This window comes from Phallusia mammillata, chromosome 4 (genome assembly GCF_965637545.1).
Source record: "Phallusia mammillata chromosome 4, kaPhaMamm4.hap1.1, whole genome shotgun sequence".
Taxonomy (NCBI): Eukaryota; Metazoa; Chordata; class Ascidiacea; order Phlebobranchia; family Ascidiidae; genus Phallusia; species Phallusia mammillata.
In genome coordinates, this window is record NC_137255.1 from 29,756,674 (window position 1) to 29,778,350 (window position 21,677).

Below are 21,677 nucleotides of genomic sequence, written 5' to 3' on the forward strand. Positions count from 1 at the left end.
CAACAAACACAATAGACAATTGGTCTACTCTAAAACAAAGCGTTTTAGGGCTGTTTGACTTTAGGTCAGGTTAAATTACATTGTTATTATCACTTTAATGTTTATTCTAGAGCAATGGTACTGTTAGTAAGACGTTGTAGTGGATCTAACGTTTGGGTATATTAGATTTTGAAACAATGCGATTTCGGGGTTGGTTTTGGGCAATCTCGTGCCACTTAAAACACTGGAACTGATGCTAACATTCCAAAGAACAACCAACCACCCGCCCCCGTCAAATAGCCTTTGTTTTGTTAAGCAACTACTTTGCCATTCAAATATTAAATATCTTCCACATCTAGCAGTAACTCTGTGTTTATTTCACATGCACCGATTTTGATATCTCCCCTTATACCAGATTGCAACCAATTACACGGTTTCGCATAACAATCTGTCAAAAACCGTGTTTCTTAAAACAAACAAGCTGTAAGAAATAAAGCCTTCGTTTCCATGAAGCACAACTGTTTGCCGGTTATATTAGTGCCGGTTATATTAGGAAAACCAAATCCCAGTAATGAAAGTGACCTTGGGTGTTTCACAGTTACAAAATATCCTATGTGCTCAAGGTATCTAACTCAATAACCATTTTTGTTCTAGGATTTCATTTTAACCAGCCCTTGTGCGTGCCCTGGTCTGTGCGATGCGAATGGAGTAATAGGTACGTAAACGAATGAGATCAAGCCTATTTTTACGGACTTTGATATCTTTTTCTTGGTGGTAATTTTCTGTTCTCGGGTTTTAACACTATTACAGTAGTTCTCAAACTGTGCGTCGCGACGCCCTGGTGCGTCGTTTCAGTTTTCCAAGGGCGTCGCAGAATAGTTCCGTTTCGTGGCTTTTTGTTGTTGTATCAACAAACACAACTTTAATAATAAGTTTCCTCATTAACTTTTATCTGATGGTGCGTCGCAAGTCCAGAAAACCTTTCCAGAGGCGTCCCAACAAAAAACGTTTGAGAACCACTGCACTATTATGCTACATTATGCGTCAGTTTTTGTTTGGGAAATGTTACCAAACAATCAAGTTCCTACGCCGTTTCTGCCTGTTTTGAAACCTTCTTTAAAAATCAAATACTCTGAACCTAATTAAAAATGTGTTTTAAGCTGCCACAAATGGTTATGCTAACTAAGGTCAAAAAGCCTAAGACCTAAAAAAGAGAAAGTTTTTTCTCACATCTGCGGCATAGATTACTTATTCAACAAATATAGTCCGCAAATTGTTTTGAACACATTGTACAAATGGTATTTTTCCACTTCATACTGTTTATATTAATTTGTGTTTCGAAGTCTGCTGATATTTATGCTTGTTGAGGTTATGCTAGGGTGCAAAAAGTTTGAGAACTAAAAAAGTTTAAATAAACTGAATTAAAAAGAAATGATCCAAAACAGACTTTTTTGTGTTACCTCAGTGTCCACGACAACTCCTACAACGACAGCCACAACAACAGCCACAACAACAACAGCAACAACAGCAACAACAGCAGCAACAACAGCAACAACAACCGCAGGCGCCACAACCCCATCCAACAACAATAACAACAACAATGTATCTCCTGTGTTTTACTGGGAACAAGTGGGAGCAGATCTTGTCAGTTTGATATTTCACGATCTCATATTAGTTGTTGTGATTGCGGGGGTTTTATTTGTCATGAAGTTTGTGTTTGGAAAACAGCTTTGGTGTTGTGTTCCCACACACAGAACACAGTCGGATGTTTTATGATTCAGATTTTGCAAAACTTTGTGTAACTATATGTTTAAATAACACAAACATGCATAAATTTGATTGATAGGTTATACGGTCGAAAATCGGGATCTTTTACTTTCTCTGTAGCACATTATTTGATCTATACAACAATTTTGCGCCCACCACATGATTTAACGATAATTAAACTGCAGACAGTGCACACTGTTTTACCTAATGGGTCTCATCAGTGCAGCTGGTGACAAGACGTTGGCTAGTGTAGCCACATTGTCATTATATGCGTTAAACAGATTTGGTTCTGCATAGCCTTTTACCCTGTTACTTTCCACGAACTAAAGTGCCGTAAAGCTGCTACACTAGCCAATACGTCAACATCTTGTCACCTCCTCTGACGAGAACTCACATGATGGCTCTGTGCATTTAAAGTAGTAGATGTAGGCGCAGCACCAAGTTAAAAAAGCCTTTAAATTTACTTTTAAGTCTATACCAGAGCTGTACAGAGTCTGATTTTTTTTAATCCGACTCCACTCCGGCTCCTGTTAAATAGCGAAAAATCAGACTCTGACTTCTGATAATACTCCGGTGTAACAAACAATTCTTGTTTTGTTTGTAAGAATTGTTCGTAGACATAATCTAATAAAATGCTCCTCCTGATCTGATAAAATGTAAACTGTGATTCTGGTTAGACGGCAAATTTTGGCATAACCCGGACACTCTGGTACTCCGGCTCATGTGCACCTCTGGTCTATACGCGATTAAAAAGCACACAAGACTGTTTATGTTCAGATTCCTAATTTCATTTCATTTTTTTGTTTTTTAACAGTTGTTTTTAATTAATGCCTTCAATTTTTCAACGCTCTTGTATTGTCATATCTGGTTATTTGAAAGATTTTAATTTCGCTGTATGATATTTACATAAAATGTATGTGTTTTGTTCTCCTAGCGTACGTTTTGTATTTCAAATTTGAATTTATTTAAGTTAATTATATTTTTGCCTGTTACTCTCAGTTAATTGTGTAATTGCTGTAAATTTTGAGGCAATACAATATACGACAATGCTGTATTTTTGTTTTGTGACAACTTTAACAACTTGTTACAGCTATTAGTTAGGATACTCCGCGAATATAGTTTTAAATGGCATGGTAAAAGTGATCCAAAAATGCCAAACAAATAAAGAGGACTAAAAAAAGTAAGACAAAAATTATCATTAAACAGCTTAAAACGTATTTTCAAATAATTTGACAAAACTATAGTAATAAGTGCAGTGTGTTACTCGACTGCGTTTAAACTTTAAAGGCTGCACAATGACAATTTAGTTCTTGGGAAAGCAAAGGAATTTGTACGTAAAAGAAGTCAAAACACATTTAAACTTTTCACCTCGACATGGAATGGCGTTTAATACAGCAACCCTAAAAGTACACGCCCACAAGTGAAAAGGGGGCGTGTCAACATCTGAACAATGTAACATCTTTGCGCACATACTGAAGTGTTTGTTCAGATGGGTTGGTCGCTTGTTGTCCACGAGTGGTTTGATCTCTATTGCTTGACCTCCTCGAACCGTTGTGTACATACCAGCACGTTGCTATTCGCGTGCTCCGGGAGTTAGTTTGTTGCATTAAATATGGAAAAGCTTCTCAGTTTGGAACAAGTGTTTAGAGGTCAGGGAGGGCAAGAGGTGGCAATGGACATAAACAAGCTAAAGTAAGAAGCGCAAAAACTGAGGTTAAAAGCCGAAAGTGGCGTTGGTATGAGATATGAGGTGGTAGGTTGTATACACAGAAGGTTGAGTGTAAATTTGTTTAGTTGCGGTTTGAGAGTCGACATGGATTTGCTCGGGTTTTGTGGTTTTCGAGAGCTGCAAAAGTTTGCAGATGAAAACCAGCTAATCGGGGTTCATACCACGGACACCCAGCTCATGTGGCGTGTCGAGTGTTTGGTGGTAAAATACATTAATAACCAAATCACTGCGGAAGGTTTCAAATACGCGCTCACTAAATTTAAGGAGCATTTAAAGCAATGGTTCTTTACCTTAAACTCATCGCGTACCACGTGACGATTTTTATATCACTGCATACCACCTAAACCCCCATGTTGGATAGGTAAACCAAGAAATATACCTATTTATTTTCACCGTATTAAGCATATTTCCTTACTAGAATAGCTTTTAACTGGTATAACAGACACCCACTCGCGTACCGCCTAAAATGCTCCGGCGTGCCACAAGTGGTACATGTACCATAGGTTGAGAACCACTGATGTAAAGGCTGAAGAACTATATTCAAAAATTTCTGATGGCCAAAAAACTTTCCAAATTGTACAAATACAAAAGTTGAAACCATTTTTAACGGGTGGCCTTATAAGCATATATGGCAGGCCATAAGATCAATCAAAGTTAAAAGAGAAAAAAAACAGTCAGTATTTTTTGAACAAGATGTTTCTAAGCAGATCAGCTGACACCTGGTTGATGTCAACTTAATAAATGAGTGTTTAGTAAACAACATGATGAAGTCAACTTGTGTTATGCAGGGACCTGGAATGGAAAAACATGTACTGGTGCAAGACATTTTCTAGGCCCCTACTCGAACAATAGTCAGAAATAGATTGGCCTTTATTTGGACAACAACGAACTCCTATTTATCAGTTAAGGACATGACCCTGCTTTACACAACACACAAGCAACCAAAGTGGACTTAACGATGCAGCCAACGACACGTTCCACAACAAAGGATTACCACGCCTAATATGGTCACAAGATTGTATCCAATGAGAGCACGCAAGGTATCAGGACAACCGAGCTTCAATCCGTCCACTTCAATACTGAGTACTTGGAACAGTAAGCTGCAAAGCAACTACGAAAATCACAATCATATTTTCGTGTTGCGACTTTTCACGTGTTTGCGCAGTTGGCTGGCACTGCAGCTGGGAAGCAACCCCAACAACTCTCCAACGTATAATCCCGCACTATGTGATGTCACAGTAGCCACTGTGATCGCACAACTGTCACAGGTCAACAACGCTTGACCTTTCTCTCGTGGAAAATATCCGGGTCGGCAAAGTATAAATACGTTCCGATCGCACTGGGTTGGTAATTATTGTTTTCAACTTTGGATCTTTAAGTCGACCTGTCGAATTGAAGATGCGTTCCCTGATTCTCATCGTATTCTGCCTCGGTGCTGCCTCTGCAGCTAGCATTGCCATTCCAGGTAAGAAGGTTTTAATGCTAAGGTTGTGAGTTCAAACCCCAACTTGAGTTAATTGTTATCGATGAAATAATTTTTATCGAAGTAGAACAACTCAGCGACCCAATGTAATCTTCAGCTTAAAGGGTAGTTTGTGTGGTTTTAATTCATGCCGAACATAATTATATTCATGCCAGTAGTTTGCCGCGCCTTTACCAGTTTTTTTGGAACTCTTCATAAAATTCAAAACATTAATGTTTTATGCCCCAAGTAGCCTACTTGAAAACGAACCTCAGGGTCCAGAATGCCAAAGTTTGAATATCCACTTACTGTAATATTTCTTCATTCAAAAACAAAGCTTTTTCGTTTTAATTTCAGTTAATATCTAATTCTAAACAATCGTTGAAAAGGTTCGATTTTACATCAAGTGTTGTAGCCATTGATTTTTATGCTCGTGTAATTTCGTAAAAGGCAAGGAAGTTTGCTCTAAGCTTTATGCTCGTGTAATTTCGTACAGCTTGCACATATAAAATCCATGATCCGCATTTGTAAAAGATTTTCAAAGTTCCACTAAAACATACTAACTTCTCACTTTTCTTTTTGGCGCAAACAACTTTGTTTTGTCACAACTCCCAATTACGATGCTGTAAAACATTATAAGGGGTAAGTATGAGAAATATTTAAACGACAACCCCTTTTTGTCCAGGCTTCAGTGCTTCTGCCTCTGCGTCTGCTTCGGCAAGCACCAGCTCCAACCTAAGGTCCACCGGATCAACTTCCGCCTCTGCCTCTGCTTCCGCCGGATCAATTGCCGACTTCGGTGGCAAGATCGACTTGAGCAACTTCAACTTCCCCTGTCTTGACGTACCCGAAACCCCTGAAGTGGTAATCACTCCATGCGAAACCCCGGAAGTGGTGGCCACCCCATGCGATACCCCCACCATCGTATCCGCTACCGCAGATGCTTTCGTGACCAGCACTGGTGACAAGATCTCAGTGAACGATGAAAGCTTGGGATGGCGTTCAATCAGCAAAGAAGAGGCCGCTTCTAACCCGTGTGAAGCCGGCACCTTCCGTCGTGTTATCACCGTCAACCAAGAAACCGGCGAGCGCACAGTGCGACCTGCATTCGAGCTTAAGAAGGTTTGTACCTCTGTTTTTCTGTTTCCATAAAACCGCGTGGTTTTTACCGAATATTACTTTCAGACCCTTGCACCATGCGCCCCAGTTGCACCAACCGCCGTCTACCAGCCTTGTGTACAACGCACATACGTTCCACAAACAAAATGTGCACCCGTGGTCAGGCGTCCGTGTTACGTGAGACGTCCATGCGGCCCAACGTACCGCACACCATGCCCCCCAACGTACCGTACCGTACCATGTGGCCCAACGTACCGCACACCATGCGGCCCAACTGTGGTAAGACGCCCATGCGGTCCAACGTACCGTACACCATGTGGCCCAACTGTGGTAAGACGCCCATGCGGCCCAACGTACCGTACACCATGCGGCCCTACTGTGGTAAGACAGCCTTGTGCCCCAACTGTGGTAAGACAGCCTTGTGGGCCGAGATACATCAGACGCCCTTGCCGCAACTACGCCAGTGCTTGTGCAACATCATCCGTAAGACGTCAGCCTACAATCATTCGCAAGGTAATCGAGCCAGCAGAACCATGCGCACCAACTGTTATCAAGTTCGAGCAACCAGCTGTGCAAGTTTCATCCTCAGCCGTTGCATGCGCCGACTCTAGCTCAGGTAAGAATGTAACACACTTTGCAATGCTATCGTGGATTTGGTGTTTGGCTCTATACCTATTTTACTTACAGACACTAAGATTGTTGTACCATGCGAACCCGCCGAAGTAAAGGAACCATGCGAACAAGAAATCACAATCGTTGAGCCTTGTGAGACCGAAGAAGTAAAGGTAGTGGAGCCATGCGCAACACCTGAAATCACCATCGTCGAACCATGCGAAACCCCAGAGGTCAAGGTACCAGAAACCCCATGCTTCGATTTCCCAGCAAAATTCAACAACCTTTTGAGCAAATTCAGCGGATCTGGATCAACTTCAGGCGCAACCGCATTCGCATCAGCAAGCAGCTCAAGCTCTTTCACCACACAGTAAGTTGCAAGTCTGCCTGCTTGAAAACAAACTTATACTTGCATGTGATCACTTAAACTAAAGTAATAAGGGTTCGATTTTCTGCCCACCTACCTCAAAACAAAGCAATTTTAACGCGCAGAATCTATAGAGCCGTGCATTAAGTAACTGAAATAGTAGGGGTTCAGGATTTTTTGTCCACCTGGCTTCTAACAAATAAATTTCAACTATAGCTAAGTTTGAACCTAAAACCCTTGATACAATTTACAAACACACATGCATGCAAGCTAATTTAAAGTAACTTTATTTCTAGGTAAACGTGCACCAGCTCAGCTGCGTAGAGAAGTTTTAGACAACTTCGGTGAGTATTACGCAATCGCATACGTCACACGAGATGACGTCACAACAAAATTTATCAATATTTTACAGGTAGATGAAGAATTAAGTGCTGATGACGTAGCATAGAATGATGACGTGCACAACGGCGATAGTGACGTAGTAATGACGACGCAACTCTTGTGACCTCTCTTTTTTCTTTCCGACCTCTGACCCACTTTTCTACATGAAATTTTACTTTCTCAGCGAAACTTGAATAAAGTATAACTTCCACGTCGTGAATATAACGTGATATTTTGTCGGATGACCGGACCTCAGTATGTCCTTAAGGTTTTGATAACGGAATGTACAACTAGGGTTAGCCATAAGTGCTTTCCTTGAGGAAATTACAAACCTAAACACTACAGGCCAAGTAATAGTATGTCGGACTTTTTGGATGCAATTAAAAGAGTAATTATATCTTGCATCTCAACGTGTAAACTAGACAGTAACATTCTTTACCATTAAATCGTTAAGGCAACTTAAAACGGATGTATATGTTGCCTCTAGTGGCTAATGGAGATTTGTGGGTCGGTTGTCACATTGCGAAAACCAAATGTAAATTGTGTAAGTTGGACTTATGACCACTTTAGCTAAGAAAGCGGAAATCGAAAAGTGGCTCAATCATTTTTCGTTAGTAGTTGCGGGTTTCTGTAACAAATCGGTCAACAAGTCAATATTTGATTACTAATAGGCGCCATGTTTTACAACGCCAGCGTTTTTCACTTACACGAATTGGCACCCACAAACACAAAATATGCCCAAATGCGTCACTTCAAGATAGATCATCAGGTGTAACAAGATTTTGAGAAAACCAGAAAGTTTTTTTGATTAAGTTGGAAGTCAGGTACAGAGGAGATAAGTTAGAGCCAAGAGTTGGATTGGCCAAATAGAAAAAAAAAAAAAAAACTGAACCAAAGTGGTAAGTCAAGTTGGGTTCCTGTTAAGGTTTGAATAAAACTGATTTCATTCGAGCCGCGTTTCGTGTATGTAATCTAGTACGGGCCAGGAATAGGTCCGCTAAGAACGCTAAGCTGAACTTATTTAAAGGTTAGTGCCATGCAGAGAAAATCACTACACAATAATCCTAAGGTTATGCCCTTTAAGCATGTAGGCCAGTGGTTCCCAAACTTTTTCATATTTTTTTCAAAACGGTCCCTTCGCCATTATTTCGAGGGCTCGCGGTCCTTAAGCCTAAATGTGTATTTCATACAAACGAAAGTTGATTGCAGGATTTTAGCTAGTTATGCAAAATTGCGCATAACAATCATCCAAAGACAGCATGTGACATCACAAACAGGACAAAAACATTACGATTGTGCGCGAACAATTGCATTTTTTGATTATTGTCATTCAATAAAGGCAATTGTTTAGCAATGGAGACAGTCGATTCTCAATTCTACTTTGATTTAAACTTATTCAGTGGCACAAACTGACGCCAAATAAGATTATAGAATTACTTCAACCGCTTCGCGGTCCCCCCAAAATTGCCTCACGGACCCCAAAAGGACCGCGGACCCCAGTTTGGGAACCACTGATGTAGGCGAACAAATAATAGCTACACAGACTTACACAAGAACATTTGCTAAACAAATCTATAGGTATAAGTCACGTTTCGTAAAAGCGAATATAATACTGTTTCAGAAACGGTGTTTACTGCAACCTTCCTCGATGTGTATCTGTTGATGTTTTCAATGATAATGTATAGTGGAGAATTATGTATAGGCAACAGCAGCACTAAGCCTTTGTGATATTAAAAATTTTATATGATCAGTCTAAAAACAAAAATTGTGAAAAATTTAACATGATCAGCCTATTTTTTCAAATCGATCAGCCTATTTCAACATGATCAGCCTATTTTTTCAAAAAATTTAACATGATCAGCCTATTTTTTCAATTAATATTATGTGTAAATCAATTAATTTCATGTGAATAGCTGTTTACAATTTTCGACCCAGCATTATTGCTTCAGCAGCGCCGAAAAGATTGAAAGACAGCATTGCGCTGCAAGAGCAAAAATATAAAAAGAGTTAGAGCGCTCTTTTTGTCTATCTTTTTCCTCTTGCAGCGCAATGCTGTTATTCTATATAGAGCCCAGTCGCTGAGCAACTGCGGAAAAAAGAAATAGCACAGTCGCTGCCGCATCGGAAACAGCTATAGATCTCCCAGAAAAATTAAAACAATGTAACAGGCTGTTTAGGCATTTAGGCGGCAACCTTTTTGCACTGCGGATCGCTTTAAAACTTGAATCTAATCGCGGACCGGCCTTTAAAATATTATTTGGAACACCATATACGGATCTGTTCATAAGTTTAATACACACAATAACGGCCCAAATAACGTAAAAAACGACATACTTTGTTGTTGAAACGTTTCGGCAAATGCTCATGCCATCATCAGTGATATGAGGGGCCACATCAGTTACACCCGTTTATATTCATTTTGAGTCACGTAAAAGATTGATAAAAAGGTGCGAAACAAACGTGTCGCTTTTTACGTTTATTTGGGCTGTTATTTTCATCATTAAACAAGTGTTCAGCAACGTAACTTTATTACAACACATAACCGTTACTACAACTTTGATTTAATCAGAACATGGAATTTGTTTTGCCGCAACGAGACGCTTTCACGTATGTTTCAAATAATTTGACCTAAAAAAGTATACGACCCGGTAAGGACATCCTCCCAGACCGGCATTGATTTAAACCCGGGGTGTGTACCCTTTGTCACTGTGGAGCTATATACAATTACCATGATTAAATCGGGAGCCGCACCTTTAAAAAAAGATGATTTTACTTTGTTGCATACCAAATATGCCTATTTTGAGTTAATAAGCAAATTTGCATTTGATTCCAGCCGCATTATTGTCAGGTCACAGAAAAATATCACCGGGCGCATTAATCTGCTCAAAAATATATAATAATTAAACTCTTTCGCAAGTACATTCGAAATCCAAGCGTCTCTGCGGCCGCACAACCTTTAATCAATGGGCCACATTTGGTTCGCGGGCCGAAGGTTGCACGACCGTGATTTAAAGGCTTAATCTAATTCAGGTTTGACTTTTGTCTTTACTGAATATGAATACAGTGTCATAACCCGCGCCCCTCCTGATTTAAGGAACGAGCCGCTATCGGATATAAACCAAAAATCTTGGGCAAGTAACGAACGTAACTTACTTCGGTGTTCACAGGTACAAGGAAAACATGGCAGACTTCCCGACGTCGTTTGTCCTGGATGGTTTGCAAGTTGTGCCGGAAAACAAGCGCCCAGATCCGGCCAAATTCTTTCAGTACGTCCGAGATTACGCCCAGGAGCCAGTGCGAGTGTCTGAATGGAAAGGTTTGCTGCTTTTCCCCGGGTTTGAGGCGGAAACAGCGAAATACTGCTACGATCATTTTCAGCCACGCAAGGGCGATGTTGTTGTTGCATCATATGGCAGAACCGGTAAATGTTTGCGAAAAATAAAACCAGAATGTATGCGCCCAATATGGTAACAATTGAAACCTGTAGAATTGCAAGAGAGTCAGCGGAGCATTCAGGGTCGCACTTTTGAATAAATTGGTGTTAAATTAACAGTTACCGGTTAGCAAGATTTGCTGGATAGGCAAGATTTAGTCAACTGCTGCAAAAAAACCCGAATAAACACCAAAAAAACCCGCAACAATTACTTGGGATAAAATGGTGGTCTTCTTCGGTCATGGTCAGCCAGTTCTCTAAAAGAATAGATAGAAACGAAATTTAATCACAGCACATTTAGTACCTTGGGTGCGAATACTAAAACGCATTTTGTAGAACTGCATTCTAAATTTTGTAGCTGGAAATGGAAAATAAAATGAGATTAACATTGCCCTTAAGGGTAGAATATACATTTCATTTTTAAACTATTTTGTTGACTGATTTTGAGCTTATAGCATTGCTTTTATTATTGTCGTCTTTTGATGTAATTTATTCAAAATTGTGCAGCTAATATAAAAGTATAAAGCCAATAACTTACATGATAAGCCTCAGACAGTGCACACTGTTTCAACCTATAAGGTCTCATCAGTGCAGCTGGTGACAAGACATAGGCCGTAAGAGCCAGTATGAGCCAGCACCAGCTGCACTGATGAGAACTTATTGGTCGAATCAATGTGCACTGTTTGCAGCTTGTGCAGTTAAGTTCGCCAAAACCGATTTTTGCTTTTGCCTGACGCAGGAACGACTTGGATCACAGAAATAATCCTCTTGATTTTTTTTCCACTCCGACGAGAACAAACTAGGACAAGCGAGGAATGTATCGGCGTTTCACAGTTACCTTGAATACGGGCCAGGTGAGCAAATCTTTTAAAAAGTTTGAAGCTCGTTAAAAATCTTAAAAGTTTTAAACACAAAATTCGAATTTGACCTGAAAGTTTAATTTCTTGAATAAGCTTAATTGGGCCTGCAAAATGATAAACGATCGCAGCAGTGCCGTTGCAATAACGAAATTAAGGCCATGATTAGGTAACAATGACATTTGGCCCAAAGTCATGTACAGGCAGGTATAGTGCAACCGTTTAGGCCACAAATAGATTCTTAAAAACATATGGTGTTTGCGTCGACTTGTTTCGGTATCAAAGTACGAAGTAACAGAAAACCTCGAACTTGGCCGAAGGTTTTTCGGGACCCACTTGCCAGCTCCTCTCTTCAAGATATTCGTTTAGAAATCACAGTACGCCAGGCCTATTAAAGGCGTCATACCGAGTCAGCTGGTCTGCAAGCATTCCCATATGACAAGATGTAGGGTGGAAAATGCCATACTTCAGGGCTGATCCCAGTTATGGATTTATATCTTAACTATTATTTGGGTATGTAACATTACAAAAATTCATGCCTGTAGATCTTGTACGTGATGCGGAATCCCAAAGATCAAGCGGTTTCCTGGTACAAGTTTATTAAATCCAACAAACTCATCGAACTCGAACCTCTGAAACATCGCTATCCAAGTGATGAAAAGCTTTTCTACGATACTTATATTTCAGGTACAGCAGGTGTTTGAGGTTAAATGGGTTGGTTTATACTTCTAGGACAAAACTTAATAAAGGTATCAACTTTGTAGACCTCTTCTAGCAATTGTATTTTTATTCCGACGTTTCGTTGTCCTGTCGCCTTCATCAGGGTAAATAACGTTATTTGCATAAGACGACCTGTATAGGTCTGTTTAACTGCATGCCGGTATAGCAGACATAATCATCATAACCTCAGTTGTTAATGTCGTTTCAAAAAACGAATTATTTTGCCAGTTGTGACCGACCAATTGTTTTCCACGATTAATTTAAAGTCACAACGGTTGAACACACACAACACCATCAGCAAGTGTAACTTATAAATCAAAATATTTGACTGAATGTGTTATTCTCATAATACGATGTGATTTAGTTAAACAAGATGGGTTAAATACACATTTTTAGTTTAGTCCAACAAAGATAAAAACGTTTCTAAATGACAATGTAAAAATATCAAACGCAAATCATGGATGCAAGCCCGAACTCAAATTATTGCCTGAAAAACGAATTAGGCTTGAAAGTTCGACCAAAACCAATCAACTTTACTAAGTTACAAACGCAACAAGGTATACAGTCAGGCCCGAACCGTTTCATTTAAATCGAACACAAAAGTCAGGCCAGACTTACAAGTTTGACGTTGACGTGGATACGAAAAGTTACTTAACATATTCAGTACAAACAAACGATGGCAGTTCTGCATTGATCGATAGATGTAAGTCATTAAGATAAGGTATGATTATACTAACACTTCAAACGAACAACACTTTAGCAAACTTAATCTGTGTGTAGGGGAACAGCATACTTTTGCTAAACCTGGCGAGGGGTATTTGGAACATGTGAGAGAATGGTATCGACACAAAAATGATGAAAACATCATGTTTCTTGCGTATGAAGATTTAAAACAGGTAAATGTGTTAACAGGTTGGGTAATTGCGTTTCGTGTGAACAACTTTACAAACTTGTAATAGAATCTTGAAACAAACATTCAGAAGATTGCTGAGTTTGTTGACGCAAAATTAAGCGATGATGATTTGAAGAAGATTACAAGTCAAGCATCTTTCACATCTATGAAGGAAAGATTAACAGATCTAGGACCAAGAATGTTTCGAAAAGGTGTGAAAGTTTATTAGATTTTAACAAGGTTCTGAAACATAAGTTGGCAAGTGTCACCGACTTGACACAATCATTGAAATTAATAAGCACCACCTTGTTTGGTCGATTGGGACGCTACGGGTCAAATTGTGCTGCTTTACAAACTAATTTAACTAATTTAATCAACCGAAAAACAACTATGGTAGTTATTGAAGACCAAAATAAACCCAACAATTGAAAAAAAAACTCTATGTCAACAATTGTTTTGTAAGTTTGGAACCAGACAGGTATGTATATTTTTTTAACGTCATCAAACAAGTTTTTTTTGTAGTTGTTTGAGTGAAGAGAATTTTTTGTATATAGCAGCGCATTCGACGAGCAACAGAAACAAATAAAATAAATATTTAACATTCGTTTTAAATATGTTCTTGTGTAATTTCATTTTTACGAAGTTTTTGGTCGAGATAGTGTATGTTTCGATTTCGGGTGATGTTTGTGTCAGGCACAAGATTGTAAAACAACAAACCAGAAAGCTTGTTTAAAGTGGATACATTGAAATGCGGACGATTTACTGCTGATTAAAGCGATTGTTAAACAAAAGTCTGCTTTAAAATGTGTTCACTAAACTAAAACTCGTGTTTCGGATTCAGCAAGTTGTGAGTCTGGTGTGTCTAAGAATACAAACCACGTAAAAAGTCTAGAATTGACCAAATTTCGTTTCAAGTCACCAATTACCACTTGCTTCGTCCAGGTCAAGTTGGTGCTTGGAGAAATCATCTGAATGAGGAAAATCGATGAAATATTCGGAGACACCGACATTCGATTCATATACGACCTGTCCGAGTAAGGTCAATACTGGGAACTCCGAAGCTGTTTTCAGGGCACGAATTGAGACTGCGCAAGACTTTTAAATGAACTCTGAAAATGTGGTAAATGTCAATTTGAATACACGAGTTGTAACATTGGAATGGGAAAATAACGTACAAGTTTATTTACTGGAAAAAATATTCACGACAATTTTCAAATCTGACTAATTTTATTTTGGTTTTACTTGTTATAAAATCTGTTGACGAATTAAATACTAAACACATTACTGATCTGTAATTTCCTCTAATGTTTTGGCGTTAGAGTTTATGTTTATATTTTTACCGTTTCGTGAATTATTATGTTTTTTTTCTATAAGGCGTGCATTAAGATACTGTGCTGACAGCATTAGGCTACAACTACACCAACGTTTTCACGAACGCTCCAAAGAAGGTTATCTGGGTGGAATTTTATCGATATTGGTGGTTAGGTCTGAAACAATGAAAAAAAAAACTGTTCCACGTAACACCATCATAGGTTACTTGTTGTGACATCATATTTGCGAAATCTTCATTCAAGAAAGTTGGGTACGCTTGCAGTCCAAATAAGTTGGATCCGAAACCCCACTTCAAAAACTACTGCCCAAGCTTTCGCAGTTGTAGAAAAATCAAAACTGGATTCGGAACTAAACTAGAAACTTAAAGTAGAAATCACTGCCACTAAACCTTTATTCGTGTTTTCAGAGAAGAATGAGATTTTGTTGTCGGCATCAGGTAAAAATCAAACACTGCACAACTATTATCATCGTCATTTCTATAGCTTGGTCGAATTTCAAAGTTATAAAAACATTTGAGCTTTTTGGGCTAAAAAGTCCACCTCCTTAGAAGCAATAACATCGATAGAGTTTAAACAAAATCCTTGGTAAAAGATATTTAATATTTCGCCTCATCAGCATCTTCAGTTCCTTAATATAATCTAAGCAGATGGACGTAAAGACGGAGGCCAATTGAAACACTGTTACATGATTAAAATCGTGAGAAAAAAACAGTAACAACAATTCGCTACAAAACGATGACTCTGTTCACTGTTTATTGTGTTGTTTGTAAATCTGTAGGGGAGTTTAAGCACCTCTTGTCCCCCTTTGGTGTCAAACCTTGAACCGGCCCTTGACAAACACGTGACCGGGAGCCTGAGTCTAGAAATGTCGTTTTGTCGATTATACATTAACAGCAGGTTGAATGCCTTAACGATTATTACACTACGCTCAAAGTTACACTGCAAAAATCTTTGGAATAATAGTGAATCAGCTTTAATCGGCAATATAACTGGAGCTGAAACTGAAGCTACCTGTGCTACACAGTCATAGTAAAAAGTGCAGATATTAAGCCAACGTCGTTTTGTAGCCGTACACTAACAGTGACGTGTTGTTAGCTTAAGAAGGCAATGTTGTAAGAAGTACAAGTCAGGGCGACAGAGTTTGGGATTAAGTTTGAATCAAACGGTTTCGATTTATGCCTGACTTCACAATCTTATTTCGTGATTTCACATTGGTAATTTCACTTCTAAGCTTAAAGAATTATGATTCGGGCCCGTTTACAAATTCATCGCAAGTAGTGCTATAGGTTTGGGAGTACAACAGGTCGCAGAGTATGCTACTGGTATGAGTTGTGGAATGTGTAAAAAACATTCGAGTTTTACATTTGACAAAACATGCAACTTCGCGAGTTGCTCACAAGGTTGCGGGGTTTGATCCTGTCATATTAGCAGTGAATAAGCTATTGCTGCCAGGTATAATGTAGAAACGAGAATTGTTCTTCCAGCAGTTTCTTTATAATAAATAATCGACGTTTCATAAGACACGCCTTTAACAAATTAATAGCGTACCTTGCAATATGAATACCTTTTAAAACAAGAAATGCCATTATCCTGATAAAGAATTCTCGTGTGGGAGGTCAAACTCTCCTATTAGCATTAGTTTTACACGACTGCATTTGCTTTGGAACAAACCGAATTACAAGCAAACAACTAAAACGAGATTGAACAAATGCAGAAACCGACAATATAGCTTCAGGCGTAAAAAAATCATGAAAAAAATGCCCAGCCAAACACAGACCATAAATGCCCGGTGGTGCGCCGAGTTAAAGCAAACACTCCAAAGTGCTTTAATCGATCAGCTAGCAGAGCAGAAAACTTATGTAAACACAAGAAAGACTCGCCGTCAAATTAAAAAGCCCCCAGTAAGAGTTTATTCAGTTTTGCATTCGATAAGTGTGACACTGTCGCATAAACTTACTGCGTGTCAATTCGGAGGTCGTATGTGATTTAAATTAAAAAAACAAAACCTCTTTGCTAGAGCTTAGACCTGTGGTTATTAACTTCGCTTGGTCCTATTGATGTCTAATTAATATAGATTAAAGTTTCTTCCGGTAGGCCTAACGTATTACAATGTTAGTGACGATTTATGAACCAAATACTCACGGATTACATGGAATCAAGTAAAATCATGTTTTTGTGCGCATTTTTAGGATGGGTATATATCTTGGTAGAACCTGATACAATGGATAACGCAGAGCAACTTCGTTTGTTTTGCAAACAATTCATGGACGAAATGAAATCTGTGTTGAGGAGCGATCACAAAGTCGACGTAGATCGCCTACTGGTTGAGCTAAACGAGGCAGTGAAGCAAAAAGATCCACTATCACAGTGGAAAGGAGTCGTAATGTACCCGGGGTTTGAACCTGAAACCGCAAAATATTCCTACGAAAACTTTACACCACGAGAGGGCGATGTTCTGGTGGCTTCGTATCCCAAAACAGGTTCGGTATAAGATTAAGGTTGTTTCTTGCTTGGAAAGTGCTTGATGGTTATGAACTTACATTTGTGGCCAAAACGTATTAACTTTCACAGGGAAAAGGCAAGCACTGTTTTTCATTTGTTTCGAGCATTTTTTTCAATTGTGTTTGCAACATATGACTGAATGTCACCGCGAAAAATATATAAGCTAATACAAAAAGAAGGGGACCGCAAAAAGTTTCCGATCAAAGCAATCAAGCGGTGGTAAAAACGCAAACAGGTTGGGGACATTCGTGATTGTACCTAAGGCGTCAGTAAAACGCTGCACATTAAACAGAAAAAGTGGTGTAGATCGTTGATCTTAATTTAATCTAGCTTTGTATTGTCGTTTAAACTGCAATTCCAGCAGCTTTAACTTGCATCTGGAATTGAAACTGCTTAATACTTCAGACATGGAAGCATCAACCCGGTGGGTCGGGTGCGAGAAAACGTTTTTTGAAACTTTGTACTTATGACGTGGGTTGCCATACCGACCGTCTTTGGATTTTGTCCTCATTTTAAAGGACAACGGCTTAGAAAAATATATTGTTCTTATTTCTAAAAATTGTTCTTGTTTTTGACTGGAGTCCTTATTTTGTCTTATTTTCATCAAATACAAATCAACTCCCTGCTACATGAAAAAGTAAACCTAGACCTGAGCTGCCGTGAGATGCACGAAGTATTTTCTACAAACAAGAATAAGTTGTAATTGTTCAAAAAAAGATTTGTTCAAAAATTGCTTCATTTCGTATGAAAATTTCATTTTTCGGTTGTCCTTGTTTTGAGTTCCATGTCAAAGCAACCCTACCTGTCTGTATCTGGTCCAAACATATATCAGTCGAATTTAAGTTGCCTTGTTATATTTAATGGGACGAAACGACCCCCAAAATACCTTTCCATGTCCACAAAGGGTTTTATAAGCTGTAACTGGAATCGACTTGTCGTCCATTGCACCTTACACTTTATCACTTATTGTTCCAGGAACAACTTGGACAGCGGAGATAGTCCGTCATCTCATCCACCTTAATGATAAAGAGATGCAACAAAAATCGAGAAAGTTTAACTTGTTTTTTAACTATCTTGAATTCGGCCCAGGTAAGTGAAACAAATACCTAACCACTAAAGCAGTGGTTCCCAACCTTTTTCGACGAATTCTGACGTTAACAATTTAAACATTTTTTTACTCCTTCCTAATATACTATAGTAGATGCTAAATAATAAAAAAGATCATTCGAAATTGGCTCTTTTTTGTCAACTTTACAGTTCTTATGCCTGAGCTAAAGTGTTTATTTACAAACCACAAGTACAAATTTAAGTAAATTCCTCAAGTTTTATAATTCCTCACTTGGGAGACATTCCTTACCGGTTGGGAACCACTGCAATAAAGCTTTAGACCAGTTTACTTTAACACAGGGTCTGCAACCCCTGGCACGCGTGCAAGTTAATCTTGACAAGCAAGTTCAAAATGACAAAAACGTAATTATTTCAAGTATCGAAGTACGAAGCGGTGGAAGCGGTCGACCTCGATAGAAGATGTTTTGGAACTCATCTACCGAGCGACCTGGTCAACCTCAAGAAATTCAAAAAGGTAGAGTGAATATTTTTTGCAATGTGCTCGTTTCCCTGGGGGCCGTGAAACTATAGACGAAAATTCATCCCGGCCACGAAGAAGAATCTAGGAAACAATTAAGGGTAACGGTTTGTTGCAAGGCATTTACGCCTCCTGACTGCTACTAGACAAAAACACTCTGTATGCTAATTAGTGTTTGTCTTTTCCGAGAGCTAAAGTTACTCCAGTTAGGACTTGAAAACTGTTAAACCCTCACGCGTTTGCAATCAGTATTTCTTAACTCTCAACTCCGAAGGTCCCGTACACTTCACCATCAATTTGTTGATTTTAGATCATATATGTGATCCGAAACCCAAAAGATCAACTCGTTTCATGGTACCATTTTGCAGTACACGAGCCCTACAACTTGCTGCCACAAGATGCAAAGGAATTCTTCGATTTACATATTCAAGGTAAGAGGTTTAATCTGAGCTACTTAACCTTTCGCATCGCCCACTTTTACATTATTATCATGTGTATGGCAAGACTAAAAAAGCTTTAACAGTTTGAGAAGTATGAAATATCATGTATCGCATGGCATTTCATGTATGTAATTTTCAATACAATTAGGTTATTATTGAAGTAAGCTACATACAGTGCACAAAGTTTCGATCTATAAGGTCTCATCAGTGCAGCTGGTGACAAGACATAGCCCATGTTGGCTGGTGTAATTTACTTTAATTATTGTCAACGTTTAACCAACAAAAACTCAAGCAATTGTATAGCCCTGTAAAAACAAAAACGTCTGCTGAAAAAGTTGTGGTAAGCTATAGTCAATTGTGTCCTTGTAATTCATAGCTATAGCTCATATCGCTCTGCAGTTTGCCTACACATAACTGTTGTGTTGTACGAAAACAAGGAGTATTTTCTAAACCTGGTGAGGGATATTTGGAACATGTCACAGAATGGTATCGACATAAAAATGATGAGAATATCATGTTTCTTGCGTATGAAGACTTAAAACAGGTCAGATCAAACACTTGTGTTTTTATGAAAGAGCATTTTGTGAAAATGAGCTGAAAAACAAAATGTGACACAACATTTACTCTTATTGTGATGTCAGAAATATATAAACTTGTCAGTAGGGTAAACCCCAACCAAATTTTTTGATGAACCCATCAGGGCACACTTGTAAGTCTGGACGGGTTTGGGCTTAGGTTTCTTAAAAAAACGGGCTTGATTCAGACCTGACTTTACTCTCTGTGTGTCTGATGTTTTTGGAATAAATTTAACTAAGTAGCCAGTTGCTTCTCCTGGCCTAATGTCAAACAGCTCTAAAACACCTTGTTCAAGAACAATTGCCTATTGTGTTTGTTGTCTTGGTCTTTCCTGAGGCTTCAATGTATAGGCCTTTCAATCAAACTTTCGGACCTAAACGGGCTTCTCGAAAACGATTCGGTTTTCGGGCTTGTACTTTCCGGTTCGGCTCCAGTTTCGGGCCCGTTTACAACTCTAAATCAGGGACACTAACCGTTTGAAGCTTGTCTGTAGAATCCACTGAAACACATCAAGGAGATTGCAGAGTTCATCGAGGTCAAGGTCACTGAAGGTGAAATATCCGAGATCGCCGAAAACACTTCGTTTAAATCGTTGAAAAAAGCGTCGAAGGGAAACGCTGTGGAATCAGTGCAAATGTTCAGAAAAGGTGAAATAAATAACAACAGTGTTTCTAAAAATATTTTTCGCCAGTAATACATCGCCCCAAATGACGCAAAAGGCGTCATCCTTTATTGGAAACGTTACAGCAGATTTTTAAACCATCATGAGCACTTGTCCCACATAAGCGTTTTCCATCAGCATAACCGCAGTTCGCGACAGGATTTTGACCAGCCCCCGAAAACATTTAACCCACATTTTCCGTTGTATTTACAAAACCTTTTAAACGTAACTAGTTCAGAAGTAAAACATTTCCATCTCCACAAGCTCTTTATTAGTTATCAGAATTAGAAATTTTATATTCTGTATGAAGGAATTAAAACAGATTCGTGTACTGTATAGTGTATAAACGTAATAAAACAAAAGAAACTGTATGAAGTTAAAAGCTTTACGGAACGTTTTGCCAGATCAGTGTTTCCCAAACTTTTTTAGGAATCAAACTATTTTTGCCACAGCATAGGGTTGGCGGACTTGAAATCATAAAACAGTTTGAAGAAAAAAATGAAAATGTTTTACAAAATTTGAAACATTTAAGCAGATCACCAATGAAAGAGTAACACCCTTAAAACAACAAATTAAACTAAAACAACGTTTGATATTTATAGTCAACTCTGTGCTCGGTCTTCTACAATCATATTCACCCTCTTAATTTATGCATAAAAAGGGGGCAGTTTAAATATTTAAAAAGTGAAATATAAATATTGCATTTTTTTTATCGCAGGACAAATCGGAGATTGGAAAAACCACCTGAAAGTCGCACAATCTGAAGCAATTGACAGAAAAGTTGAAGAAATTCTTGGTGACACTGACATAAAGTTCACATACGAGATTTGAGGCTTCATATGGATTTGCGTGTAGTTATTAAAATTTGGTTCGATCAGTGATAAGAGGAAATAAATCAGCTAATATATGTTCAGTGATTTGTTTTAGCTCTCCTAGTTTAATAAAAAAGTTTTTTGTAATAAAAGTTTTGTCAACACAAGATTTTCGTCATTGACTATAGCAACCCATGGACTTAAAAAGCGCAAAAAAATTGTAAAGTTAAATGTTTTTTTCAATGGCAACAACGTTTTCTAGTGATGTTGCAGTAAAAAATGATATAGTGGACAGTAGGCAAGCTAAGGTGAGGCACAAAAAATCCGATTGAAAGTAATAGATCACCGACATCTAACTTATGTTGATAAAACTTTGGAAGAATTAGGACTTGGTCCGACCCTAAGTTTAACTAGAACAAAAGAAAAACCAACAACAAACATTCGAGAAAATT

General features: G+C 38.6%; 3 protein-coding genes across 3 annotated transcripts; all 3 read left to right on the forward strand.

Annotated features, from left to right (window-relative positions):
* Positions 1 to 4,190: 4,190 nt before the first annotated feature.
* LOC145223947 (uncharacterized) lies at positions 4,191 to 7,630 on the forward strand. The gene is made up of 6 exons (XM_080090363.1): positions 4,191 to 4,940; positions 5,623 to 6,059; positions 6,123 to 6,672; positions 6,744 to 7,038; positions 7,332 to 7,379; positions 7,448 to 7,630. The coding sequence occupies exons 1-5, from the start codon at positions 4,874 to 4,876 to the stop codon at positions 7,333 to 7,335; spliced, it is 1,353 nt and encodes a 450-aa protein (XP_079946489.1). The 5' UTR covers positions 4,191 to 4,873; the 3' UTR covers positions 7,336 to 7,379; positions 7,448 to 7,630.
* Positions 7,631 to 10,596: 2,966 nt separating this feature from the next.
* On the forward strand, positions 10,597 to 13,547 carry LOC145223759 (amine sulfotransferase-like). The gene is made up of 6 exons (XM_080090151.1): positions 10,597 to 10,837; positions 11,589 to 11,674; positions 11,944 to 12,069; positions 12,252 to 12,393; positions 13,207 to 13,322; positions 13,386 to 13,547. Exons 1-6 carry the CDS (start codon positions 10,597 to 10,599, stop codon positions 13,545 to 13,547), a joined length of 873 nt encoding a protein of 290 aa, XP_079946277.1.
* A 3,049-nt stretch (positions 13,548 to 16,596) lies between these two features.
* LOC145224543 (amine sulfotransferase-like) lies at positions 16,597 to 21,383 on the forward strand. Its single transcript, XM_080091075.1, has 7 exons — positions 16,597 to 17,129; positions 18,127 to 18,240; positions 18,636 to 18,733; positions 19,047 to 19,167; positions 19,614 to 19,720; positions 20,246 to 20,399; positions 21,132 to 21,383. Exons 1-7 carry the CDS (start codon positions 16,775 to 16,777, stop codon positions 21,242 to 21,244), a joined length of 1,062 nt encoding a protein of 353 aa, XP_079947201.1. The 5' UTR covers positions 16,597 to 16,774; the 3' UTR covers positions 21,245 to 21,383.
* Positions 21,384 to 21,677: the final 294 nt, after the last annotated feature.